The following is a 22,426-nucleotide window of genomic DNA, read 5'->3' on the forward strand; positions in this document are numbered from 1 at the left end:
CTGCTCACCAGCAGTGTGGCTGAACTTGATGCTTGTACAACGTGCTGTCTCTAAGCTGACCGGTGGGAACTAAAGTCATAGTTAGGAAAGGGAATTCTGGACTTTCAGATCATGGGGTTGGCTTCAGGGTGCTTGACTCCTCAGTACAGGTATGTAACAGGTATGTAACCTCGGCCATGACCAAAGCCAAGCATTTGTCTTAATGCTATAATACAGACCCTGTGTGTTTGCTAAGGGATACCACATACCACTTTTTTATTTATTTATTTATTTTTACAACTTTCTTTTGACACACACACGTCCTCTTGAAAGGTTTTGTAAAGAAAAAGCATTGCTCAGTGTGTCCATATCCATATGTTTAGTATATACTAGGATTAACCTAGTATTAAAGGTTCTTCCAGTCCAGTCCATCCCCCACCCCCCCCACCGCCAATTTCCTAACTCCAACTCTGTTGGTATCGGGTGTAGTTAGCTGCATCATTTTGATTCACATATTGTGAAACCAGTCCCAAGAATCTCTGTGACTGCCATCTTGTTTGTTCTTCTTGACAGTTCTTAACACAGGCCTTGAGAACTTATGGCGGGCTGAAACCACATGCAGTTTTTCTGTAGAGGCATTCATTCATATTTTTGAACAGATTTTCAAAGGAGTCTGAGAAGGTTAGAGAACTGCTTTACCATAATGTCTAGGAGTCCTCCAGGAATGTTCCAGATCTCTTCTCTGTGGAGTATAATTTATGTAAGGCCTTAAAGGTTCAGCCATTTTTCCTTCTCTCTTGATATCAGTCATCCTTTAGGTTCACAGCATCTTTTAGGCTCAAAGCAAAATTGAACAGAAAGTACAGAGAATTCCCGTATCTCTCCCCCCTGCCCCCCACGTACTTCCTCCTCTGCCATCAACAATCCCACTCCAGCGTGGTACATTTATTATAATTGGTGAGCCTACATGGACACAGCATCATCCGGAGTCCATAGTTCACTAGGGTTCACTCTGGGTGTTCTACCTTGTATGGATTTTGACAAATGTGTAATGACATGTATACATCATTATACTTCTATACAGAATAGTTTCACTGCTGTCAAAATCCTGCCCTCACAGCTGTTCATCCTGTCTCGTCCTGCTAACCCCTGGCAATCGGTGATCTTTTTACTGTCTTTGTATTTTTGCCTTTTCCAGAACGTCACAGTTGGAATCATACAATATATAGCTTTTCGATTGGCTTCTTTCTCTTAGTAATATGTATTTCAGATTCCCCCATGTCTTTTCGTGGCTCGACAGCTCATTTCTTTTTAAGGGCTGAATAATATGCAGTTGTGTTCATGAACCACAGTTTATTCACTCACTTACTGAAGAGCACTTTGGTTGCTTCCAAGTTTTGGCATCTATATATAAAGCTGCCAAAAACATCCACGTACAGATTTTTGTGTGGACGTAAGTTTTTTACTGTCGGGATGTATGGTAAAAGTTTGTTCTATCCAAAACCATCTCTCAGAGTGGCTGTACTGTGTTGTATTCCCAGTAACTGAACGAGAATTCCTTTTGTTCCCTATCCTCACCTGCATTTGTGGTCAGTGTGTTGGATTTTGGCTATTCTAATAGATGCGTCGTGGTAGCTCATAGTTATTTCAGTTTGCATTTCCCCAGTGACACGTGTGGAACATCTTTTCCATATGCTTGTCATCTATATGTCTCCCTTGGTAAGATATCCAGGTCTTTTGCCCACTATAAAATTGGGTTTTTTTATTTTCTTATGGTTGGGATTTAAGAGTTCTTCCTATATTTTGGATTACAGTCCTCTATTAGAGATGGCTTTTTGCAGATATTTTCTCCCCATGTGTGGTTCAGCTCTCTTTCAGTTGTTTTTTAAAATCTTAGACCCACAAAGTCGTACTGTGAGTGAGGTCAGCTTTTGCTGTTGTGCTGGCACAGGGGGCTGCTAGTGAGCTGTGTTGCAAATTCTCAGCCTTAACTACCTTGATGCTTTTTTTTTAAACATCTTTATTGGAGTGTAATTACTTTACAGTGGTCTACTTGATTCTTTATTTTCAGGTCAACGTGACTGTGGACTACATTAGACCGGCCAGCCCAGCCACAGAGACGGTGCCTGCCTTTTCAGAGCGTACCTGTGCCACTGTCACCATTGGAGGAATGTGAGTGTTCTGGCTGGTAGCAACTCAGCCATAGCTGAGAGTTCTCTCCTCATTCAAGTCTCTCCTCCCTTTTGTCCTGATTTGCTTTCTGTTACTCTTAACTCAGTGGCTTATAATTGTTATGTGCCTGTGTAGCACTTTGTTTGCAAAGTACTGCATAATCGCTCATTAGTTAATCATATACTTTCATTATTGTCATTATTTAAGACTTATTGGGCTCTGTGTGCTTGGCACTATGTAGCACTCATTATTACTATTAATAATGCCGTTTATTGAGTGTCAGTCAGGCCCTTAGGTACTGTGCAAAATTAGAAAGATTCTCTGCATATTAGTTTAATTGTAGGCCAGAAAGAGAAGAGAGGTTAATTGGACCTTTTCTTTGTATAGATGTATGTAATCAGTAGATGACAGGGTCTCCCTCTTCTACTCCGCTGGCCTTACCCTGGTTACATTCCAAAGTCTTTTGGGAGCTCGGTTGAAGAACAGCCTTCCAAGGAGCTATCTGATGGGGGCAGTAGGAAGCCTGCTGGGCCGTGCTTCCACAATAGATATTAAAACAATCAGTCAGTCCCCAGGAGCAATTCTTACCCTGTGTAAACGACACCAGCATGCTGATTGTCTCCTTCTGTATTTCACAATCTTAAATGGTGTTTGTTACCAAACTGGTATTTTTCTTTTCTTTTAAAAGAGGGCATGGTGGAGGGGAAGAAAAGGATAGGCTTCTCATCAAAACAAGGATTGTTTTGTTGAAAGTACAGTGAAGCCCACTGGGAGAAACACCTCTCTGTAAGCTATAGCATGCCCCTGAAAGAAAGAGGATCTGGTGGCTAACTTACTTTCCAGAAGCTCTCCTGCCAAACAGGAGCTTCTCCCATCCGTCGCCCTGCTCCCCCTGCCCCCATTCGTGTTGTCACTTTTGGAAACAGGTATTTTTAGCTACTGTTGCGGCTCCTATAGGTATTAATGTTGTTGATGTTCACGCAGCAATCGGAGACTTCACTTTTGCCGAGAGGAACTGAATATAGGCTTTTGATGTCATTACCTTAATATCATCACAGGCATCAGGTTATTTTTAGAAGCACGTTCTTGAGAAATTAGATAATATTTTTGGAATGGGGAAACTAGGAAATATTTTACTCATTCTTCCATCTGTATGACTTGCAACAACAATTATTACCAATTTGTCACCAATTCTTAGGAGCTTGATGCATGCCTTCCTCCTGTGGAAAGCTGGAAAGTTAGTATTCCCCTAGATTAAGATTTACGCTGCCACATACAAGGAGTCCTCTCCGATAACTGCTCCTTCTATCTACTTACTGGTTAAAACAACACCACTGCTGTCAAAATGCACATCTTTTTATTTTTGGCAAATGGCTTCTATTCGTGTTTTTCTAATGACCCATTAGAGCGGATTCTTTTTTTTTTTTCATTTGGTTACCATTGAAGTATATTTTCAAAATAAAATTACACTGCTTAAAATTAGATATTCTGGACATGTTCTATGGGGTGTTAACATTGACCTTTCTATCTCCCAGTTCTTGTAATTAGATCGTAAGTATTACTTTTGCATTATTTACCAAGGTGTTTACCTCGGATTAGACCGGCTTGGCAGGGTACCCTGGGTGCGTTGAGTTTCCTCATAGATTTGTTTCTACTAAACTAGACTTTATGAGTAAACTGCTGGGCGGTAACTGGGAGAAATGTGGGGATGTACTAATATTTTTGAGACCAAACGTCACCAGATAGTAAGCTCCCTGAAGATAGGGATTTTTGTCTTGTTTATTCTCTGCTGTAGTCTCAGTATTCAGCAGTTGGTAGGAGTTCGATAAACCTGTGAGTGATTGTTTACTGTATCGCACAGTGTGTCCCTTTATGAAATAAAACTGGGAGTACTTAGATGTTTCATTACCTGGGACAGCTGTTTCTTCTGAGCTACAGGTTTATTTTAATCTGATAAATATCAAAAAAAAAACCTTGTATCTGATAGTTTTCCTTGTTTATTTGGTTATTGGAAGGTCAGTGCCAAAGATAGGGCATCTCTAGAAAGTCTTCCTGGTAGCATGCTTCTGATGTTCAAGTCTTCCTCATGGCTTCTCTTTGTTTTCCCATGGCCTTGATTTTGTTTTCATTTTTTCTTGAATTTTCTCTACTTAGATCATTCCAAATAATAGTGTAGGAGAGTTGAGGTATTAATAATAATGTCCAAAATACTCAGCTTATATTTAGAATTATACCGAAATCCTTCTATCTGCTTTTAATGGTTATTCAGAAACATTGACTAGAGCAGGGGATTTAATTTTTTTATCCCAAATGTTTTAGTTCCATTTTTTATTTTTTATTTTTTTGCGGTACACGGGCCACTCACCGTTGTGGCCTCTCCCGTTGCGGAGCACAGGCTCTGGATGCGCAGGCTCAGTGGCCATGGCTCACGGCCCCAGCCGCTCCACGGCATGTGGGATCCTCTCGGACCGGGGCACGAACCCGCATCCCCTGCATCGGCAGGCGGACTCTCAACCACTGCGCCACCAGGGAAACCCCTTAATTCCATTTTAAACACAAAAAGGTATTTATATCTCCAAATCTTTGATATATGGGCAGCAAGGACCCACTGTGAGTTGCATAACTTTCTCTATGGAATGATGACTTAAAAACACTAATTATGGAATCCTAGATCTTTGTGATTTACATCCCCCTCATCTGTTATAGTTTTCCTGCTCTGATTTTTGCACATGTTGCAGCCATTTAAAAGCCATTCCTCTTATTAAACCTTTTAAAACAATGTTTCATAAAGACACTTTCTTTTGGTACTCATATTTCAATTATTGATATAAAACTTAGTGAAGTACATAATAAAAATGACCAGTATAAATCTGGGGACAGAAACAGATTGGGATAGAAGTGCACAGGTGTGTTAGAGTGGTCCTCAGTCACTAACTGGTATCAGCCTCTGGGTTTTGGGGAGATCGTAGAACATGTGGGCCAGTTAAGGAAAGGTTGCTAGGAGAGCTCCTCTAGTAATTCATTGCCTCTCGTGAGAGGTCTTAGGCTTTGTTCAGCTTGTAGAGATGCTGCAGAATTAATGATCTTATCTAAACTGTGTCTAAACGACCCAATCTAAACTATGTCTGGGGCTTCACTGGTGGCGCAGTGGTTGAGAGTCTGCCTGCCCACGCAGGGGACACGGGTTCGTGCCCCGGTCCGTGAAGATCCCACATGCCACGGAGCGGCTGGGCCCGTGAGCCATGGCCGCTGAGCCTGCGCATCCGGAGCCTGTGCTCCACACGGGAGAGGCCACAACAGTGAGAGGCCCGCGTACCGCAAAAAAAAAAAAAAAAAAAAAAAAGAGATCGATTCTCGAATAGCTTTTCTCAAACTACTCATTCCAGGGGAAAGAGAAGGAAGAGACAGATGAGATGGCCTCTTTCAGGATTATTTCAAAGCAGATTTTTGAGTGTATTTCACATGCCAAAGTGTGTGAATTATCCCTATCCTCCATAGGGTTCCATCTCATCCTCCTGTTGTTTTCTCTTGCTGTATGGGTCTGCGTCGAGTCACATGGTCTTTGGGAGGCCTCTCTGGTGGAACCGTCTTCAACGCCCCCTCTCTTGCCCTCTGGGGAATCAATGAAAACGAGGTTCATCATTCCTCTAATAGATTAAAATTTTTTTCTTGATTAACTTCACTATAGAGTTGGCAAGAGTTGTTACCTGTTAATCAAAACAGCTTAAATAAAAAGATCAAACTTTGAGTTGTTTCTCATTCTCTGGCTCCCAGGTTGGGAATTAGCTGATCCTTTTAGGCCTGGATTGTTACAGGAAGCTGTCAAGATGGCGCTTCCTGTTAATTACTTTGTATTGTATTTAAGACACTTATATAACTCTTCTTGTGATTTAGTCTTCTATGTAATTAGCTTCAGTGATTAAAATCTCATTCTTCCGTTATTGCCAGAGCCTTCCTGGGGAGCAAGTTTTGTGGGGTGACCTTTACTTGTGCTGGACTTCCCAATTACTTTTTTTTTTTTTCGGTACGCGGGCCTCTCACTGTTGTGGCCTCTCCTGTTGTGGAGCACAGGCTCCGGATGCGCAGGCTCAGAGGCCATGGCTCACGGGCCCAGCCGCTCCGCGGTATGTGGGATCTTCCCGGACCGGGGCATGAACCCGCGTCCCCTGCATCGGCAGGCAGACTCTCAACCACTGCGCCACCAGGGAAGCCCCCCAATTACTTTTGAGCTGCAGTTTGGCAAACCCATATTACCTATTAACTGATTGGCCATGTCTTTTCTGCATATCACATTTTCAAAGAAAAGTGTTAAAAAAAATTTTGTTCACATTTATAAAGGGCCACCTAAAAATATGACTTGGGGTCAAGCCTCACACGTGTACGCTCATAATTACCACCACCCCGTCCCCCATCCCTGGAAAATTGTCACATATCCAGTAGATAGTGTCATTTAAAGTTTTGCCCCCTTCTCATTATGTGAAGTATTTCACAATAATAGGAGACAATAGACATGGCCCATTTTGGAAAAGTGAAAGATGGCACAGAGATGAAACTGTGCAATAGGAACAGTTGGGAAATGCCTCATTTCTGCACAAGGTCAGTTTTTTGAGAGGTGATTGGAGTTTTGTAACTGTGATTTTTGAAACATTGTTTTAATCTCTGCTCCCGGCCACATTCATGTAAAGCCACTGCTGTCCACCTTGATGCCTGTGTGGGGTCCTTACTACCAGAGATGTTGTGGCAGATCTCTTGGGCTTGGAGCATCTTAGTTACTCTTTGTTGTAATGGTTATCATCTAGCAGGAGCAATGCCATCTTTATGAACTTCCTTTGCGGCTCTCTGGCTTCTTCATAGATAGTTTGTCTTTATTATTTTTATATAAATCAGACTATTACACTTACAAGGAATCAGACTTCTTTTTTTTTTTGATGCGGGCCATTTTTAAAGTCTTTATTGAATTTGTTACAATATTGCGTCTGTTTTACGTTTTTTTGGTTTGTTTGGCTGCGAAGCATGTGGGATCTTAGCTCGCGGACCAGGGATCGAACCCGCACCCCCTGCATTGGAAGGCAAAGTCTTAACCACTGGACTGCCAAGGAAGTCCTAGAATCAGACTTCTTTTCCTTTTTTCATTTTCATTGGTTCTAGTTTGCAGGCGTACTTCCTCAGCTCTTCTGTTAGTGACTGAGCATGAGGTTAAGGTATTCTCCTTCGAGAAGAATTCTTTTCTAATCCTAGTTCAGTTTTTCTCAGCCATAGTAGGAAGCAGTGTCATACCATCCCTAGCTTTTCTGGCTTGAGTTCTGTAGCTGTAAGGCTTTTGCTGTCAGGTCAAATCTTAAAACACACTAATGTCTGACTTCCAAGCTAAACATAGGAAGAACGTGACCTCCTGAAACCCCATTTTCTGTCCTAGTGTTCTTACTCGCCAAGTGGCCCACAATATTCTGAAGAGGTACTCTTTCAGTACCTGACATAGTATTAATGTCAGTGGCTCAGCCAGGAGGTAAACTCTGGCTTGTAGCCACCACTTTTCTGCACAGATTTGTTGTTTACACTTCATCTGCTTTAGTGGGTTTCCCCCTCCAACCTTTTCCTGCTTTTAAGGGAAAAGAAGACATCAAAAGAAACATTCCTCCTCTCCCCTCACCCCCAAACACCTAAATCATAAACTCCTAACCAACCTTCACCTCTAAAAAGAGCACCGTAGGTTGCTTTCTCAACCTCACAGGCTGCTGTATTGAGTAGTAGAATTATTTATGCCTGTCCACCATCCTGAAGACATTGGAAGCATCTGTGGCATTTAGCGTAGAATACTTCGGAAAGAATGGTTAAATAACTGCACCTATCTCCTGCTGGCTTTAGCACAGTGACCATTTTAAGAGAATGGCCCCATACAGCACCATAAGAAGGAACTTGGTTGTGGCAAAGGGTTCAGGTGGGAACACTGCTTAGTTTCAGTTAGGTCTTGAACATCTTGTGGCTGTCTATATGTGGGAATCTCATGCGGCTGAGTCTTTTTTTCTTTGTACAGCCCTGATGCTTTCAAATTATTGTATTACCCTCATCACTGTATATGGAAGTTCAATTAAGCTTTTCATAATGGAGCACTTGGCTCTTACAAATCAGCAGAATCCTTTACTGAGCAATGTGTGTTCTTTCTTTCACTTTTCTCTATTTTTTTTTTCTCAGTATCAATTGAGTAGAATGTCAAGTACTGGGTGACAGTGTATACTGAGCTGATCTTCAGGAAGGCCCCCTTATCAATTTCACAAAGTATACCATGGAGAGCCTGGGGGAGAGTGAGGCTTTTCTCCAAATAAGGGGAACTCATCCTAAGGGAGGAACATTCTGGAATGTTTAGAGATATGGATAAGTGTGTTCAAAATCATCTTAAGTTAAAGGCCCTGTTTGGAAAAAGTAGAAATGCTATCTATTCCGATTTCTGTGGGCCCTCAAAGTAACGTAGTGAGGGACTGGGCCCAGACAGGAGACCAGCTGCTCCTTCTATATTTGTCTGCTAAGAACAATAGATTTATCTGTTTGTTTCTTCAACACATATTTGTTGAGCACCTGCTGTGAGCCAGGCACTGGGAATATAGCCGTGAACAAAGTCTTAAGCATTTCCCTGTGCGGAGGCTCTCCCGGCTGCACTTCATTCTCAGGAACTTTCTCGACTCTGGTCGCTGAGATGTCAAGAGTCCTTAAGGGTATTCACTGGCTTTGCTGCCCCCAGAACCTTGCTTATGGAAATTTTGGCTTTAAGAAACACAAGTGACTTTATATAAACAGTACCTTAAAAGGCTCTTTTCTATTCAGATTTTGCCCGGGACTTTTAGAGAATCTACCACTCAAACAAGTTAAAATAAAAATAAGAAATAATCCCTCATACATCTTTATTTTTAGATGAGTCAGTAACTTAACCTGTCAGTAGACAAAATGAAATGCTCAAGCGACTACCCACTGAAGCCATTTGTCCTTTTCCTCTTCACATTACCATTCTTGGGCCGTTCAGTGTTGGTGAAGCTTTGTGAGTCCTGACAATTCACCGTGGTTCCCATCCTGCTCCATGTTCTCTTAGGGACCTAAAGACTTGCTTACCTTACTCCTGCCTCACCGGGCGGAGGACCCGATGCTAACTTGTAACAGAGACTGCTTCTCACTTTTTGGGTTGGTTATCCTTATAACCCTATAAATTAACACTACTAATTTTTTAAATTTTTAGCTTTAAACAGTATCTCTTCGTTTTTTAGTGTTTGCACTATCATTTCTACCCTTTAGCCCCTAGTTTTCTTACATTATTTTTGTTTCACCAATGGTAAACTTTATAATGTTCAGTTACTGTTTCTGATTAACTTTATATAGTGTCTATGTACTGCCCACTCTGAAAGATTAGGAAAGTAGAATGCTTACACTTTTTTCTTATTCTTTTAAAAAAGTTCTTTTTGCTTTTATCAAGATTTATAGCATTTATTCAGTTTCTCCTCTGTCAATGTCATTGTCTTCTAACCTTTGCTTGCAAGATGTTCCTAAATATTTAAACCTATCCCGCATCCCCTAGCAGTTATAATTGTGTAAGTGTTCCTGTTGGACCAAAAAACATGATAGTGTGATTAGACCTACCATAAAAGAAATCCATGTCATTAAATGTCCAGAGAACTGTTGAATTAATTGTGTGTGTCTATATCCCTTCTTCCTTTTTACACTTCTTCATATACAGTTGCCACTATATCTCAAGTCATTCTTTTTGTGGATTTTCCTCTCATTTGTTGAAGAACCTTGATTTTTCTCATGTGTTGGGTGGTAAAGTTTCTAAATTTCTGAAAATGTTTAAATTTTTTTGCTTATGTTCTTGATTATTAGTGTCATTATAAAATTATGGCTTCAAAATTATTTTCTTGAAAACTTTGAAGACACTGTGTTCTATTGCTTCAACAACGTTTATGAGAAATCCAATTTCTGTTTCTTTAAATGTAACATTTTTTTATGGCTCTGGAAGAGTTTTTTACAATTTACCATTAATTGTTGGTTTTCTGAAACTATCAAAATATTTCGATGTCCTTTTTGCTTCATACTCGATTGTCTTTTCAACACTGAACACTAAAGAGATTTTTTTGTTGTCACTTCTTGAATCATTTTCTTTTTCTTTTGTAATATTGTATCTTCATATATCTAACTTTTCTTCCAAATTTTTAAGACCACCTCTGCATTTTTGTCCTATATTCAAGGAGATGTCTTCATTGTTTTCCCACTTGCTTAGCCAGCCAGCCATGTATATTGACTCATTTACATTCATACCGTCTCTGATTCATTCATCTCACTTATTCATGTACTTACTTGTTATTTCATATACCGAGTCTTTAGAGAGTGCCTGGTGTGTACTAAGCACTGGGTTAGGCACCAGGAATATATGGCAGTTCTAAAATAGAAATGATTTGTGCCCCCATGAAATTTACATGCTAGTCTATTAATCAAACCCATTTTACTTTTTAATGTCAGCACTCATATTTAAATTTTCTGTTCTTTAACTGCTCTATTTTAATAGCATCCTCTTCTTAGTCTATGAATATAATATTTTCTCTATCTCTGAGAATCTTATTTAAAAATTAAGCACTTCTTCCAGCTTTCCCCCATGACTAAATGCTCTTTACTTTGTTCTTTTTCTTTCATAAGTCCTCAAGCATTTTGTGAAGCTTGACCTATATTTATAAAGAAAGGACCAGGCTGGAGTTGGCATGGTTGTTCCTCTGCAGTTTTCTGTGTCTGCTTCTCCAAGACATCTGTCATAAAAAAGTCATAAGGGAGCAGGAATGATCAGACGCAGCCTTCCTTATGTGGTGCCTGAAAGTGGACCTGGAACATAGAGGAGGCAGGCAAATTTCAGGCCCCACTAAAACTGTCAAGGCGTGGGGGGCTTTCATCACCTGGTAGAGAGCCTTAGTGCATTTCCCTGGGATGGCCTATGAGGGGCGACCAGGGGTGGGGTGGGTCTGTGATGTGTTCGGCCTACTCTCTCTAAACACGGTGCCTCTGCTTAACTTTCAGGCCACAAAATCCATCTACCAAAATCACCTGCCCTCTGTTCTATTATAACGTGTGTTTTTTGAAGTGAATTATCTCGTGTGACATCGGTAATTTGGTGAAACACATTGATATAAAGTAGAAGTCATATTGGTTTATAAGTGATGTTCCCAAATACATTGAAGTATTGAAAACAGTAAGGGATAAACTTTCTTACATTTAAAGGGAGAACTTTAGCAAGGTATAAAGACTTAAATAAGAAAAATCTAAGTGTAAAGTTGAGGAGTCTATAGTAGGAATTTCCTTTCACATAAGTCATGACTACATTAGTGACTTCAAGAACCTTTATGCTTTTTGCTATGTTAAGCCCGGTAGCAGCCTGTCAGTGAGGTCACAAAAGCTATGAAGACACTTTTTCCAGAATGAAAACAGTGGATTAATGAAGAAGACCACACTATGCATCAGACTGTTTTGATGAAAATGGTCTCTATTGATGGCACAACATTGTAAATAAACTATACTTCAATTAAAAAAAGTTTTTTTTTAAATGGTCTCTATTGAAAACAAAGCCCTGTAGTCCCTTCTCTAGATGGAAGAGAAAGAATCAGAGCCCCAGAGTTCAAGGCTACTCGAACCCTAGAGATTTCTCATTGTGCACCATTTTTATTAGGGTCGTTTTTGCTGGTGCTTAGGCTAGAAAGTTCCATAGGGTTTAAGATGACTGAGTATAACCCTGTTTGTTTCGGGGTTTTGGTGGTTTTGTGGGATGTGAACTGCTTGGGATCACACAAACAAGTATGTGCTGGAAGAAATGCCTGTGCTTGCTGGTTAGGGCCTTTTTCTTTTACCAGGGGTCAAAACTCTCTGCTCCTAGCAGCTCTGTGGGCATCACAGGGATGGATGGGGAAGAGGCTGGCTGGCCGGCCCTGCTCTTCTGAATGCTGTTCCTGATTAATTGCTCAGATGATGTTCCCAAAGCCTACTCACCGTGTGCTTTGTTTGTGTCAATAAAGGCCCTTGAGGCGCCCCTGATTTGCCACCCATCTGATCCGATCTATTTTCTGTCTTTCAGGATTTGTGCAAACTTTCTGATATGCTGTTAACACACTTTCTTATTTTCCAGCGCTATTAGGGCTTTATTCTTGTGCATATCTGTCTTTTCTGTCATTTCAGTGGGACCTTGTAAAGAATGTCATGTGGACATACGTTCTCAGTCTGCCATTCTGACCTCCGTCAAGCATTCTTTATTTCTTCCTTTGGAGAGTGCAATTGATGTGATAAGGAGAGGGGACATTTGACATGATTACCAGTAAGCACAAATTGTGTCTTTTAACGCCATATCTCAGCCCCTTTCTCTTTACAGTTCCTGTGGCCAGCACAGTACACAGTGGTAAGGGAAGCAGGAATGGAGTTTTATAGATTTTTCTATCTCCCAGTGGTGATGCTGCTTCACAGGGATTTGCTCCAGTTCATATTGAGTGATATTTTAAAGTAATAAAAATTGTAGTATCATTTTCAAAAGTTTAGAAAATAGGGGGAATCAGCCATTATGTAATCATGCTAACATAACCGTTGTTTGAAGGGTATGCCTTTTGAGTGCTGGTTATTTTTTAAGAATTTAATTTACAAACAGGAAAACTTTGACCGTTTGTCATAATGTTGAGATGAAGACTAGTTATTGTTGGATCTGAAGATTCTGTGGATATTTTCTTCAAGTAGGCTTTGGAGGTAAGCACACTTGAGATTAAACCTCGGCTCTATGCCTTGATAGCTGTGCAATCTTGGGCCTTAGTTTTTTTCTTATGTGAGTTCGATACGATAATACTACACTCCGAGGGCTGTCGTGAGGATTAAATGTGCCAGTGCATTTAAAATGTCTAGCACAGTGACTAAGCCATAATAGTCAAGTAGTTAAATGAGTCCTAAGCCTGGCCCCTAAATTGGTCATTGGCCTAATTTCAGACCTAGGGGTCTCTTTTGTCCTTTGTCACCTCTCCTACATCTCTGGCCATTTCTTTTCACTCAACTTTTTCCTTTTTTAAGGATTCTTCTTGAATGTTTTTATATTCCACCCTCTTATTCTTCACAGTCCCCCCACCCGAGCCCATCTACTGATAACGTTGCTACCTCACAGATGAGCTTGAATAAGATGTAGAAAATGCGTAGTATGTAGTACCTGCTCAAAGGTTAGTTAAACAACAAATCACCCCATGGGATTATGGTTAGGTGTTGTTGTACTAGTCAGTTCTTATTGTTCCATGGCAGACACTTTAGTTTTGGATTTCTCTTTTCTCATTTTTTCACTTGCCACCGAATCACATCATTTTTCCTCTAAGCATCGAAGGCATACTCTGTTCACCTAAGACAGTAATGACTGATAAGTACTCCTGTAAAAGAAGTTAGATATTCATGAGTAATTTTTAATGTTTCAAGGAGTTTAACACACATTGACCATTGAGTAGGGACAATATTTATTCCTTAGTAAAAGCAATTTATTGAATAGTATCTTTCAAACCAAGAGGTGTGCTAGCAAGCAGTCTCCCTGGGTATACTTGTTGTGTATACATATTTAGCTACCTATTTACTTCCTACCTGTATATATTAGGTGTTTAAAAGGCAGAGGGCTACTGACTTAAGTGTTTTAGGAAATGCTGCTATTCTCTGCCCCTACCTTAAAAGTCTTACTGAAAGTCAGATTCTCTGAATTTTTTTTGTTTTCTTCTTTGCCGCGTCGTGGGACCTTAGTTCCCCAACCAGGGATTGAACCTGGGCCCATGGCAGTGAAAGTGCAGAGTCCTAACCACTAGACCGCCAGGGAATTCCCTTTCTGTGGATCTTTTAGACTGACCCTCTCTGCTGTGATGCCTTTGTGAAGTTTTGTGCCATCGTTGTGTTCACAGCAAGTGGAACATGGAGGGATTTAACAGATATTTGGACCTTGGAAGTCAGCATGCAGCGTAGAATTTAGAGATGTTTAATGGCATGAGCTTCATAGGGGCCAAAGGAAACTTGGGACTGCCTTTTATCAAGTTTCCAGTGTGGGTTTTACATGGAGCCTTTTGGCTTTCTGATACATCTGTTTACATGACAGCTGTGATTCAACAAACTGTTGCCTTAATGTGAGCTTCTGTTGTGTTAAAACTGATTTATAGACCATCACGTATCAGGTCAGCAACGAGGGGAATTAATTATATTGCAGTTCTATCCCGCCTCCTCCCAAAACAAAAATCATCTTGACATTGACTGCAAAATCACCTTTTCCTCTAAAGTAAGAAGCACCTGTGTAAATCATTTTTTCTTGTCACCACTTTCTCAGAAACCTGGCTTTGAAACTGTTTTCCTTCGTTTGTCACTTAGCACAGGCTGTGGCTATGGGGAGATCAGACCATTTGAGCGAGGGTTCACCACCACGGCTCTGTAGTTGCTTACTGTATTTCAAAGTTGGAAACCAAAATAACCCCACGTTCCCCCCAAGGGAAGGGGAGAATAGGAAGTCGCAAATCGCTTATTGTATTGCTGGGTTCATTTGTTGCTTCTACTAGAGCTGCGAATCGTTCAGTTAAAAAACACTGTGTCTTCTAATTCTTAGGCAAACGTTGACTACCAGGAAGCATTTTTGTTTTGACTTTGTTTTATGAGTGGAGACTCACTTCTAGAGCTTTTACCCGCTGCAGTTGTATACTTCGTTTATGCGGTGGAAGTCTAAAGCTGCTCCCACATTCTAGACCTTATCCATACTGACGTTGGGCTTGGTCCAGTTGCTCATGAATTCTGGGAAACAAAACACGACTCGCCTGTTTCCGTGGTGCCAGCTGGCTGGGTTATGGGCCATAAACCATAACGGAGCAGTTAGTAGAATTCTTACTGGGCCTGTTTTTCCTTGCTGACCCATCTGAGAGAACTTCTTTTGAGCATCCACCCTAAGAAGCAACCTGTGCCAAAACAATTTTCTTCTAACTTACGTAGAAGAAGATAGTTATTTTTTCAGGTAACAGTGGCTTGGTATTTTGCAGAGCAGAATGATGGCCTTCCAGAATCTAGAGTATTATTTTGAATGCCTTCCTCTAAACAAGGACAAAGCATTTTTCATGTATATCAGCACCTGCAAAAACCATAGAGGATTTTTTAAATACCATTTTCTAATGCATCTTTTTTTTTAAATTTTTTAATTTTATTTTTGGCTGCATTGGGTGTTCATTGCTGCGTGTGGGCTTTCTCTAGTTGCAGCGAGCGGGGGCTGTGCGTGGGCTTCTCATTGCGGTGGCTTCGCTTGCTGCGGAGCATGGGCTCTAGGCGCGTGGGCTTCAGTAGTTGTGGCACATGGCCTCAGTAGTTGTGACTTGCGGGCTCTAGAGCGCAGGCTCAGTAGTTGTGGTGCAGAGGCTTAGTTGCTCCACGGCACGTGGGATCTTCCAGGACCAGGGCTCGAACCCGTGTCCCCTGCGTTGGCAGGCAGATTCTTAACCACTGCACCACCAGAGAAGTCCAACCATAGAGGATTTGAAAAAGGCTTTCTGGGGCTACCCCATCTCCATTTTGGTCTTTACCGGACCTCTATGATTTGGCTGGTTCTCCTTGCACTGTCAGAGCCAATCATTCCAGATGCCATTATGTAATTTTCTGTCTTGGGTGCGTGTTTGTGTGGGCGGGTGGTTTTGTTTTGTTTTTAAGTGGTGTTTAATGTCAGGCTAATAATAAACTGGGTACGTAGGCCTGGTTTTGTCATAATGGCCACGTGTTTGCTTATTTGTCCCTTATTCCCCTGAGAGGCAGAGAACTCCCCCTCCCCAAGTGGTGCCAACATTTTGGAGGGACCTCTTGTCATCACAGCTGCCTAGAAAATGCAGCATTGCAACTGGCAGCTCTGTTCTGAGGAGACAGACATGAGGAATCTTCTCCCTGGTGGCTCCCACAGCCGATTGCTTATCTTCCTGCAACCTAAATAGAGCCAATAGAAATGAATTTGCTGTTCCTGAACCGGTTCCAAAGCTTGGTGTGCTCCCTACCCACAATTCTTAGGTTCTTGTTCTTTGCGGAATGCTAGATTGTTTGACACATGTATGATTCTGGGGCCCTGAAGTTGCATGTCTTCATTCTTGGCCCCATGAATTCTTGAAAAGAAGCCTATATTAGTTGTCTAGGCAGTTTTCCACAAAACTACATTATAGAACCACTTGGGGCTCTTAAAAATATAATGGTGCCCCATATTTTAAATCTAGGTACTGATATTTGTTGTTTTAAAAATACTGATCTTTACCCCCTAGAGATTCTGGTATTATTGGCCTGGAACGGGTATTTTGAATGGTGATTCTAATGTGCTGCCAGTATTAACAAGCACTAGGAAAGGAAGCCTAGAGGAAACAGGAGTTTCCAAAGCCAACATACTCCTCTACTCTCAGATAAGTTGTAGATGTATCAGATAAGACTGATGTATCTGAAATTAATAATGTGTACTTAGGTGACCGAGGCATAATTATTTGGCAGCCTTTAATCCAGACTAATATCCTCAAATGATTTGCTGTTTTGTGTTGATGCTCTTCTAGGTCTAACCCCATTTATGACCCTGGCTGTTTTCCTTCACACCTTTCTATTTATAAGCAGGGCTTGTGTTCAGCTGGTGTTCACATGTATAACAAACTAGCCAGTACTATAATGTTAAATATTTGAATATTTTGAATATTGCCCTTGATTATAACACACAAAAGTTTGAGTCTTTGAGAACCTTGCAAGACTGTTTTCAGGGGGAGATGTCAGTCTTGTTTTTAGAGTGGGTTTGGTTGGCAGAGGAGGAATAGTCAATAACTAGAAGTATTCCTATTTTGGATTGGATAGTTTGAATTGGAACTATTTTCCATACCTTGTTCTGCATTGTTGAGCTTTGTGTTTGAGAGGGTGTGGTTGAGAATCATTGCCTGTAAAGGGATTCTTTCAGCCTGAGCTTGAGTAGAACTTGGTGACATGTGTTTTTATTGTAAATGAACTGTCCCAGGATAGATCCATAAAAAAGTAAATAGGAGTCGCTGGAGGCTGTTTTTCCCATCTGGAAACTCAGGAAAATTGGAGCATATAGGTAGGTCATACCTTGCCCACTTGTGCCCGTTCTGTGTTTTTCATCTTTAGACCATTAGACTGTTTTCACATTGATAGATTATGTTCAGCAATAACACAGTGTTCATCGTAGATTAGAAGACAGTTCATTAGGGTCAGCACTCATTTCCCCTCCTCTCCCTATCCAGCCCTCTCCACAGTTTACCTTCCATTTTAATAGCTGAGTCATCTTTTTCTGGAAGGTATATTTTTTTATGGCAGCTCCAGGAAGGATGAGCTGAAGAATGAGTTTATTTAGAGTCTGGCAGGGGTAGTGGGACTGTAAGCAGACTGATTGTTCTAAAACTTCTCTAGAGTAAACTTGTTTCTAGGGCACAAAGTATAATAATAACGGCTTTGCAGCTCAGAACTCCCCCCCAGCCCCGCCCACACATAAAAACTAAAAAGACAGAGGAGGTAAAATCTGGCCAGAGTGTCAGGATTCTCTTCTCCCTCATTATGTCTTTTTTTTTTTTTTTTTTTTGTGGTACACGGGCCTCTCACTGTTGTGGCCTCTCCCGTTGCGGGGCACAGGCTCCGGACGCGCAGGCTCAGCGGCCATGGCTCATGGGCCCAGCCGCTCCGCGGCATTTGGGATCTTCCCGGACCGGGGCAGTAACCCGTGTCCCCTGCATCGGCAGGCGGACTCTCAACCACTGCGCCACCAGGGAAGCCCCCTCATTATGTCTTTAGGAAGTTATTCACCTCTGATTTCTGTTCCCTGTGATTTTAGATGATAATTTACCACCCATGACATAACTTGTATGTCACCCCCTCTCATTCCCCTGTGATAACAAAATAGTTGTGATACCTATCCAACCAGTTTTTTAAAACATCCGATAATTCATTTCTAAATTGGAACTTGTTTCTTTCTCATCAGCCTTGTAATGTATTACAGACATCACTCTCGCCATTGGCTACAGCAGTGATTTAATGCTAGGTTTTTAATGACTCCTTTGTTAACCCTGGTATTCTGGGATTTAACACCCACTGGCCGTTGACCATTGGAAATGATGAAAACTTTGATTTCATGCATATTGGATAACACTGGCCTGTTGCGGAAGCCATGAATCTTGCCGCTGCAGCGGCGCATGTGATGCAGAGGCTGCGGCTGGGTGGGCGCTCTCCCAGGCCATGTGCTGCCTCCAAAGAGAGGAGCTCATCAACTTCATCAGCCCAGGGTGCCCTCCTCCCAGGACAGCCAGGTTTGAAGCAGGAGCCTGCACGGATGGCTTCATCTACTGGACAGGTCTCTGGCCTTGTGAAGTGAGGCTCACCTTTTCAGCTGTTTCCTCAAAGATGCTTCCCTTGTACACGTACCTTTAACATCTTTCCTTTGAACCTTTTTTCTTCTAGTAAAGTCCTAGAATTTTGTAGGACTGTCTAGGGTTCAAGACGAGCTAGTCCACCTCCCTCATTTTATAAACAACATGTCTGAGTCCAGGAAGAGTGACCAAACTAGGCCGGTGTTAATGGGAGCAGCAACAAGAGTGAACACCAAAAGGTGTAGTGCTCACTGTGTACCGGCACAATCTCAGTATCATCATTTATTTACTTCTTTTCCTTACAACAGCTTCGTGAGGTAACCTTGCACAGCAAGTCCAGATCCCTGCCGCTTCTCTCCTTACCTCCTGCTGCTGTTGAAAGCAGAGGTGCCCGTGTTGGTTGCTTTCCTCACTCTTAATGGAAGCATTGTGAGTGCTCTTTGGAAGAGACGGGCTAGTTTATTTACGATGGAATCTTGTGGCCAGACTGTTAGTACCATGAATAGATGCCAGGTTCTTTTCTCCTCCCCCCGCAAAATTACTGCTCAGGGGAAAGGATGTCACCTAATACTTGGCATCTTCACAGAGACTCTTGTATTATTACAAAGTGCTTCCTCAGTTTATTTGGAGCACATCAGTTAGCCTGCTATAACTGCATGAAGGTCACATGGCAGCATTATTAAAAAGGAGCCAGTTGGATTTTTTTTTTTAACATGAGTGAAGCAATTATTACAGTGAATATGACCCCCTAATTGTGAGAGCTGAGTGTCACAGGAATTGACCTCTTAAAGGTCACTTTAAAAAGCAGTGCTCTAAGGCAGGAGAAGCAAACTTTTTCTATAAAGTACTAGATACTAGTATTTCAGCTTTGAGAGCCATGTGGTCTGTGTTAGGACTATTCAACTCTACCTTTGTAATGCTAAGGCCGCCAGACAACATGCAAACAATTGGGTGTGGCTGTGTTCCAATGCAACTTTAATTATAAAGAGAGGCAATGAGTTTGCATCCCCTGTTCTAGAAGCTGTGGAGATATGAATAGATACCTCTAGATCAAGTACTAAACCCAGCCACCTGAGTATTATGAAGATGCATCCTTGTGACTTAAGGAAAGAATTTCTGAGGGCATAGAGCATGTCTAAAAAGTTTAAGATGGATGAAAGAGAACTATCTCAAAATTGTCTCTAACGATAACGTACATTCTAGTGTTAAATACCCTCATGCAGAGCATAGTTGGAGAAAAAGAGTGGGTAGGGTTTTAATCAAAACAATACTCTAGATTAATAAATGTTATAAATAAATATTTGATTTCACTTATATCCAAAAAGTTATGATGAAGAAACACCCGTCCACCCCCGCCAAAAAAAAAAAAAAAGCACACCTGGTATCACATTAAATGCAAGTACATTTTCTTGTAATGTTTTCTCTTGACCCTTACCAAGACTCAGATTATGTGGAAATGGCTGTATTTGAAAACTGTTTTCAATACAGTCTCTTGTGTTTTCACTTCTTTCTAATTGAACTGTTGCCTTGCCGGTCACTGGTGACAGGACAGTTCTCTTCCTGCATTGGGTACCCCAAGCAGCCATCCATCTGCTCCTGGTTATTTGATCCTATAAGCGTGTCCTTGTTTTTCCAGATGTCCGATTCTCATTCTTTAAATGCTACCTAAGTCTCGCTATCTGGCACACTTGAACCGGGAAAACAGCCGTCTTTTACTTTCTTGATTTCCACTTAATTTCTTGATTTCTTATGTCTTTCTCCTTTCTGTCACATCCACCAGATCAGCACTGACTTAACCTTTGACTTGTCTCCGTTGAAATTTTCAACCTGGTCTCGTCATGAAGCAAGGCACTGCCTGGCGTGAGGAGTTTTGCTGGTCTCCTGGAGACAGTTTCTCTTTCTTTTCAGATGCATCTGGAATAACAGCTGCATTCCCATTCCTGAATAAAATGGGTTAGCACAGCTTCTCATGGCAAAGCACCTGGACTCTTAGGCAAGATTGGGGGTAAAATCCAGACCAGATTCATCACCAGCAGGCTGGGAGGACCAATTTTTATGGGGTGGGGATAGGCCACGTGAATGAGGATGTGACCAAACTGGCGTTGTAAGAGCACCCCTTGTAACTGTTAAATGTAAGGGATTAGATAATCTGTCATTATGCTAATTCTCAGTAACAGATGGTAGAGAGTTCTGCCTCTCAACAGCAGTTTTCACCCTGGGGGAAATTAGCTCGCACCCAGATCAGCAGTCAGGCAGGGATTTCATTGAGAGAGAAACACTACTGGTGATTGCATTGGTGTGTCCCTCTGAGCACATCTGCACCTGTGCCGTTTTCCTGAATTCTCTACAGTTTACATATTCTTGGCCATACCTCTTTGCTTCTTTCCATAACATAAAGAATTTGAGGTGGTTTCTTTCCATGTGGTTAATTTGGGAAGATCAGTATTGGAAGCAGTTTAGTAATGCTTTCAGACACATTTACCTATGTCGTATACTTCTTCAGAGAAAAGATGCCATACAGATAGCAGAAACATTGTTCATCAGTCTTTAGAATTGAACTTCGGAGATGAGCTGCCAAGCGCTCTAAGTGCCACACCTTGCCTTGATATAATACTTAAAACAAAAAAGGTTTAATTAAGCCCTTTGGCTTCATATTGCCTAAGAGTCATCTTGATCCTGCTATTTTTTGTCTGTAAATGATTTCTCTTCAGTATTTTGTTAATTCATAGCTTCACCTGTCCTCTCTATGCTGATGATTATCAACTTTTTATTTCTCATTGCTTATTCCTACTCCCAACTTACCACATACCTGCTTCTCATTTCCATTTGTATGTCCTAATAATGCTGATTTTTAAAACTGGCTTTCAAACTGTGTAGCTTGAAATCAGAGTTGATCATCGCTCATACAGGACGTAGTTCCAGATGTGCTTTAAACAGGCATGGTCATTCAGGTTTAATGGGTCAGTAAGTTGGTTTTTGTTCAAGAAGGAGTACAACCATTTTGGACTGGGAAGTCTAATAGTCAGGAACCAGCCAGGGACCAGCCATCCATAGCTTTAGTTCCCACCAGGAGCTGAAATTAAGGATGTTTGATCCTGCCTTGGTGACCCTTGGGGTCTTGAGAGAAAGCAGTTCAGTGATTAGGTGATGATTTAGTTGTTTATTGTTAAAGAATTCCCTCATCAGTCCTTTCCTATGTCTCTTGTTGCTATTGCTCTGCTCCGTGCAATCAACAACTTGGATCTATATTAACTCATTAGCCTTCTAGGGGACGAAGTGAGAGAGCGGCATGGACTTATATATACTACCAAATGGAAAATAGATAGCTAGTGGGAAGCAGCCGCATAGCACAGGGAGATCAGCTCGGTGCTTTGTGACCACCTAGAGGGGTGGGGTAGGGAGGGTGGGAGGGGATATATGTGTACGTATAGCTGATTCACTTTGTTATAAAGCAGAAACTAACACACCACTGTAAAGCAATTATACTCCAATAAAGATGTTAAAAAGAAAAAAGATGCCTTTTCTAACTGCAGGTTTTCTGCTCTCCATTTCTTCCTGCATAATGCAGCTGGATTAATTTTGCATAAGTTCTGTCTTCATGCTGTTATTTCACTATGAACAGCTATTTTAGATTTTCACAACCATCTTCAGTTAAGCCCCCTACCCCGTTCTCTTGCCCCTCACTGTCAGCAGACAATCTCATCTCCTATTTTCTGGATAAAATACGGGCTTATCAGGAAAATGCCTTTAATAGTCTCTCAGCCCCAAACTTGTCTTCCTCCTGCTTGCTTTCTTACCTCCTCCTTTCCCATCTCTGGAAGATTTCACCCTCTTTCTTTCCGAACTAATTTTTCTACCTACGCGCCCTGAATTCTGTTGCTTTTGGCCTCCTGAGGATTTTG

The 22,426-nt window shown here is 41.4% G+C and overlaps 1 protein-coding gene across 1 annotated transcript in view; it reads left to right on the forward strand.

The window, feature by feature from the left end:
• SND1 (staphylococcal nuclease and tudor domain containing 1) overlaps positions 1–22,426 on the forward strand; it is a 419,761-nt gene that overhangs the window by 196,087 nt on the left and 201,248 nt on the right. The window contains exon 12 of the mRNA XM_082847033.1: positions 2,051–2,151. Coding sequence (XP_082703159.1) covers positions 2,051–2,151 — 101 coding nt within the window. The remainder of the gene's footprint in view (positions 1–2,050; positions 2,152–22,426) is intronic.

This window comes from Leucopleurus acutus (assembly GCF_964270905.1).
Source record: "Leucopleurus acutus genome assembly, chromosome: 9".
Taxonomy (NCBI): Eukaryota; Metazoa; Chordata; class Mammalia; order Artiodactyla; family Delphinidae; genus Leucopleurus; species Leucopleurus acutus.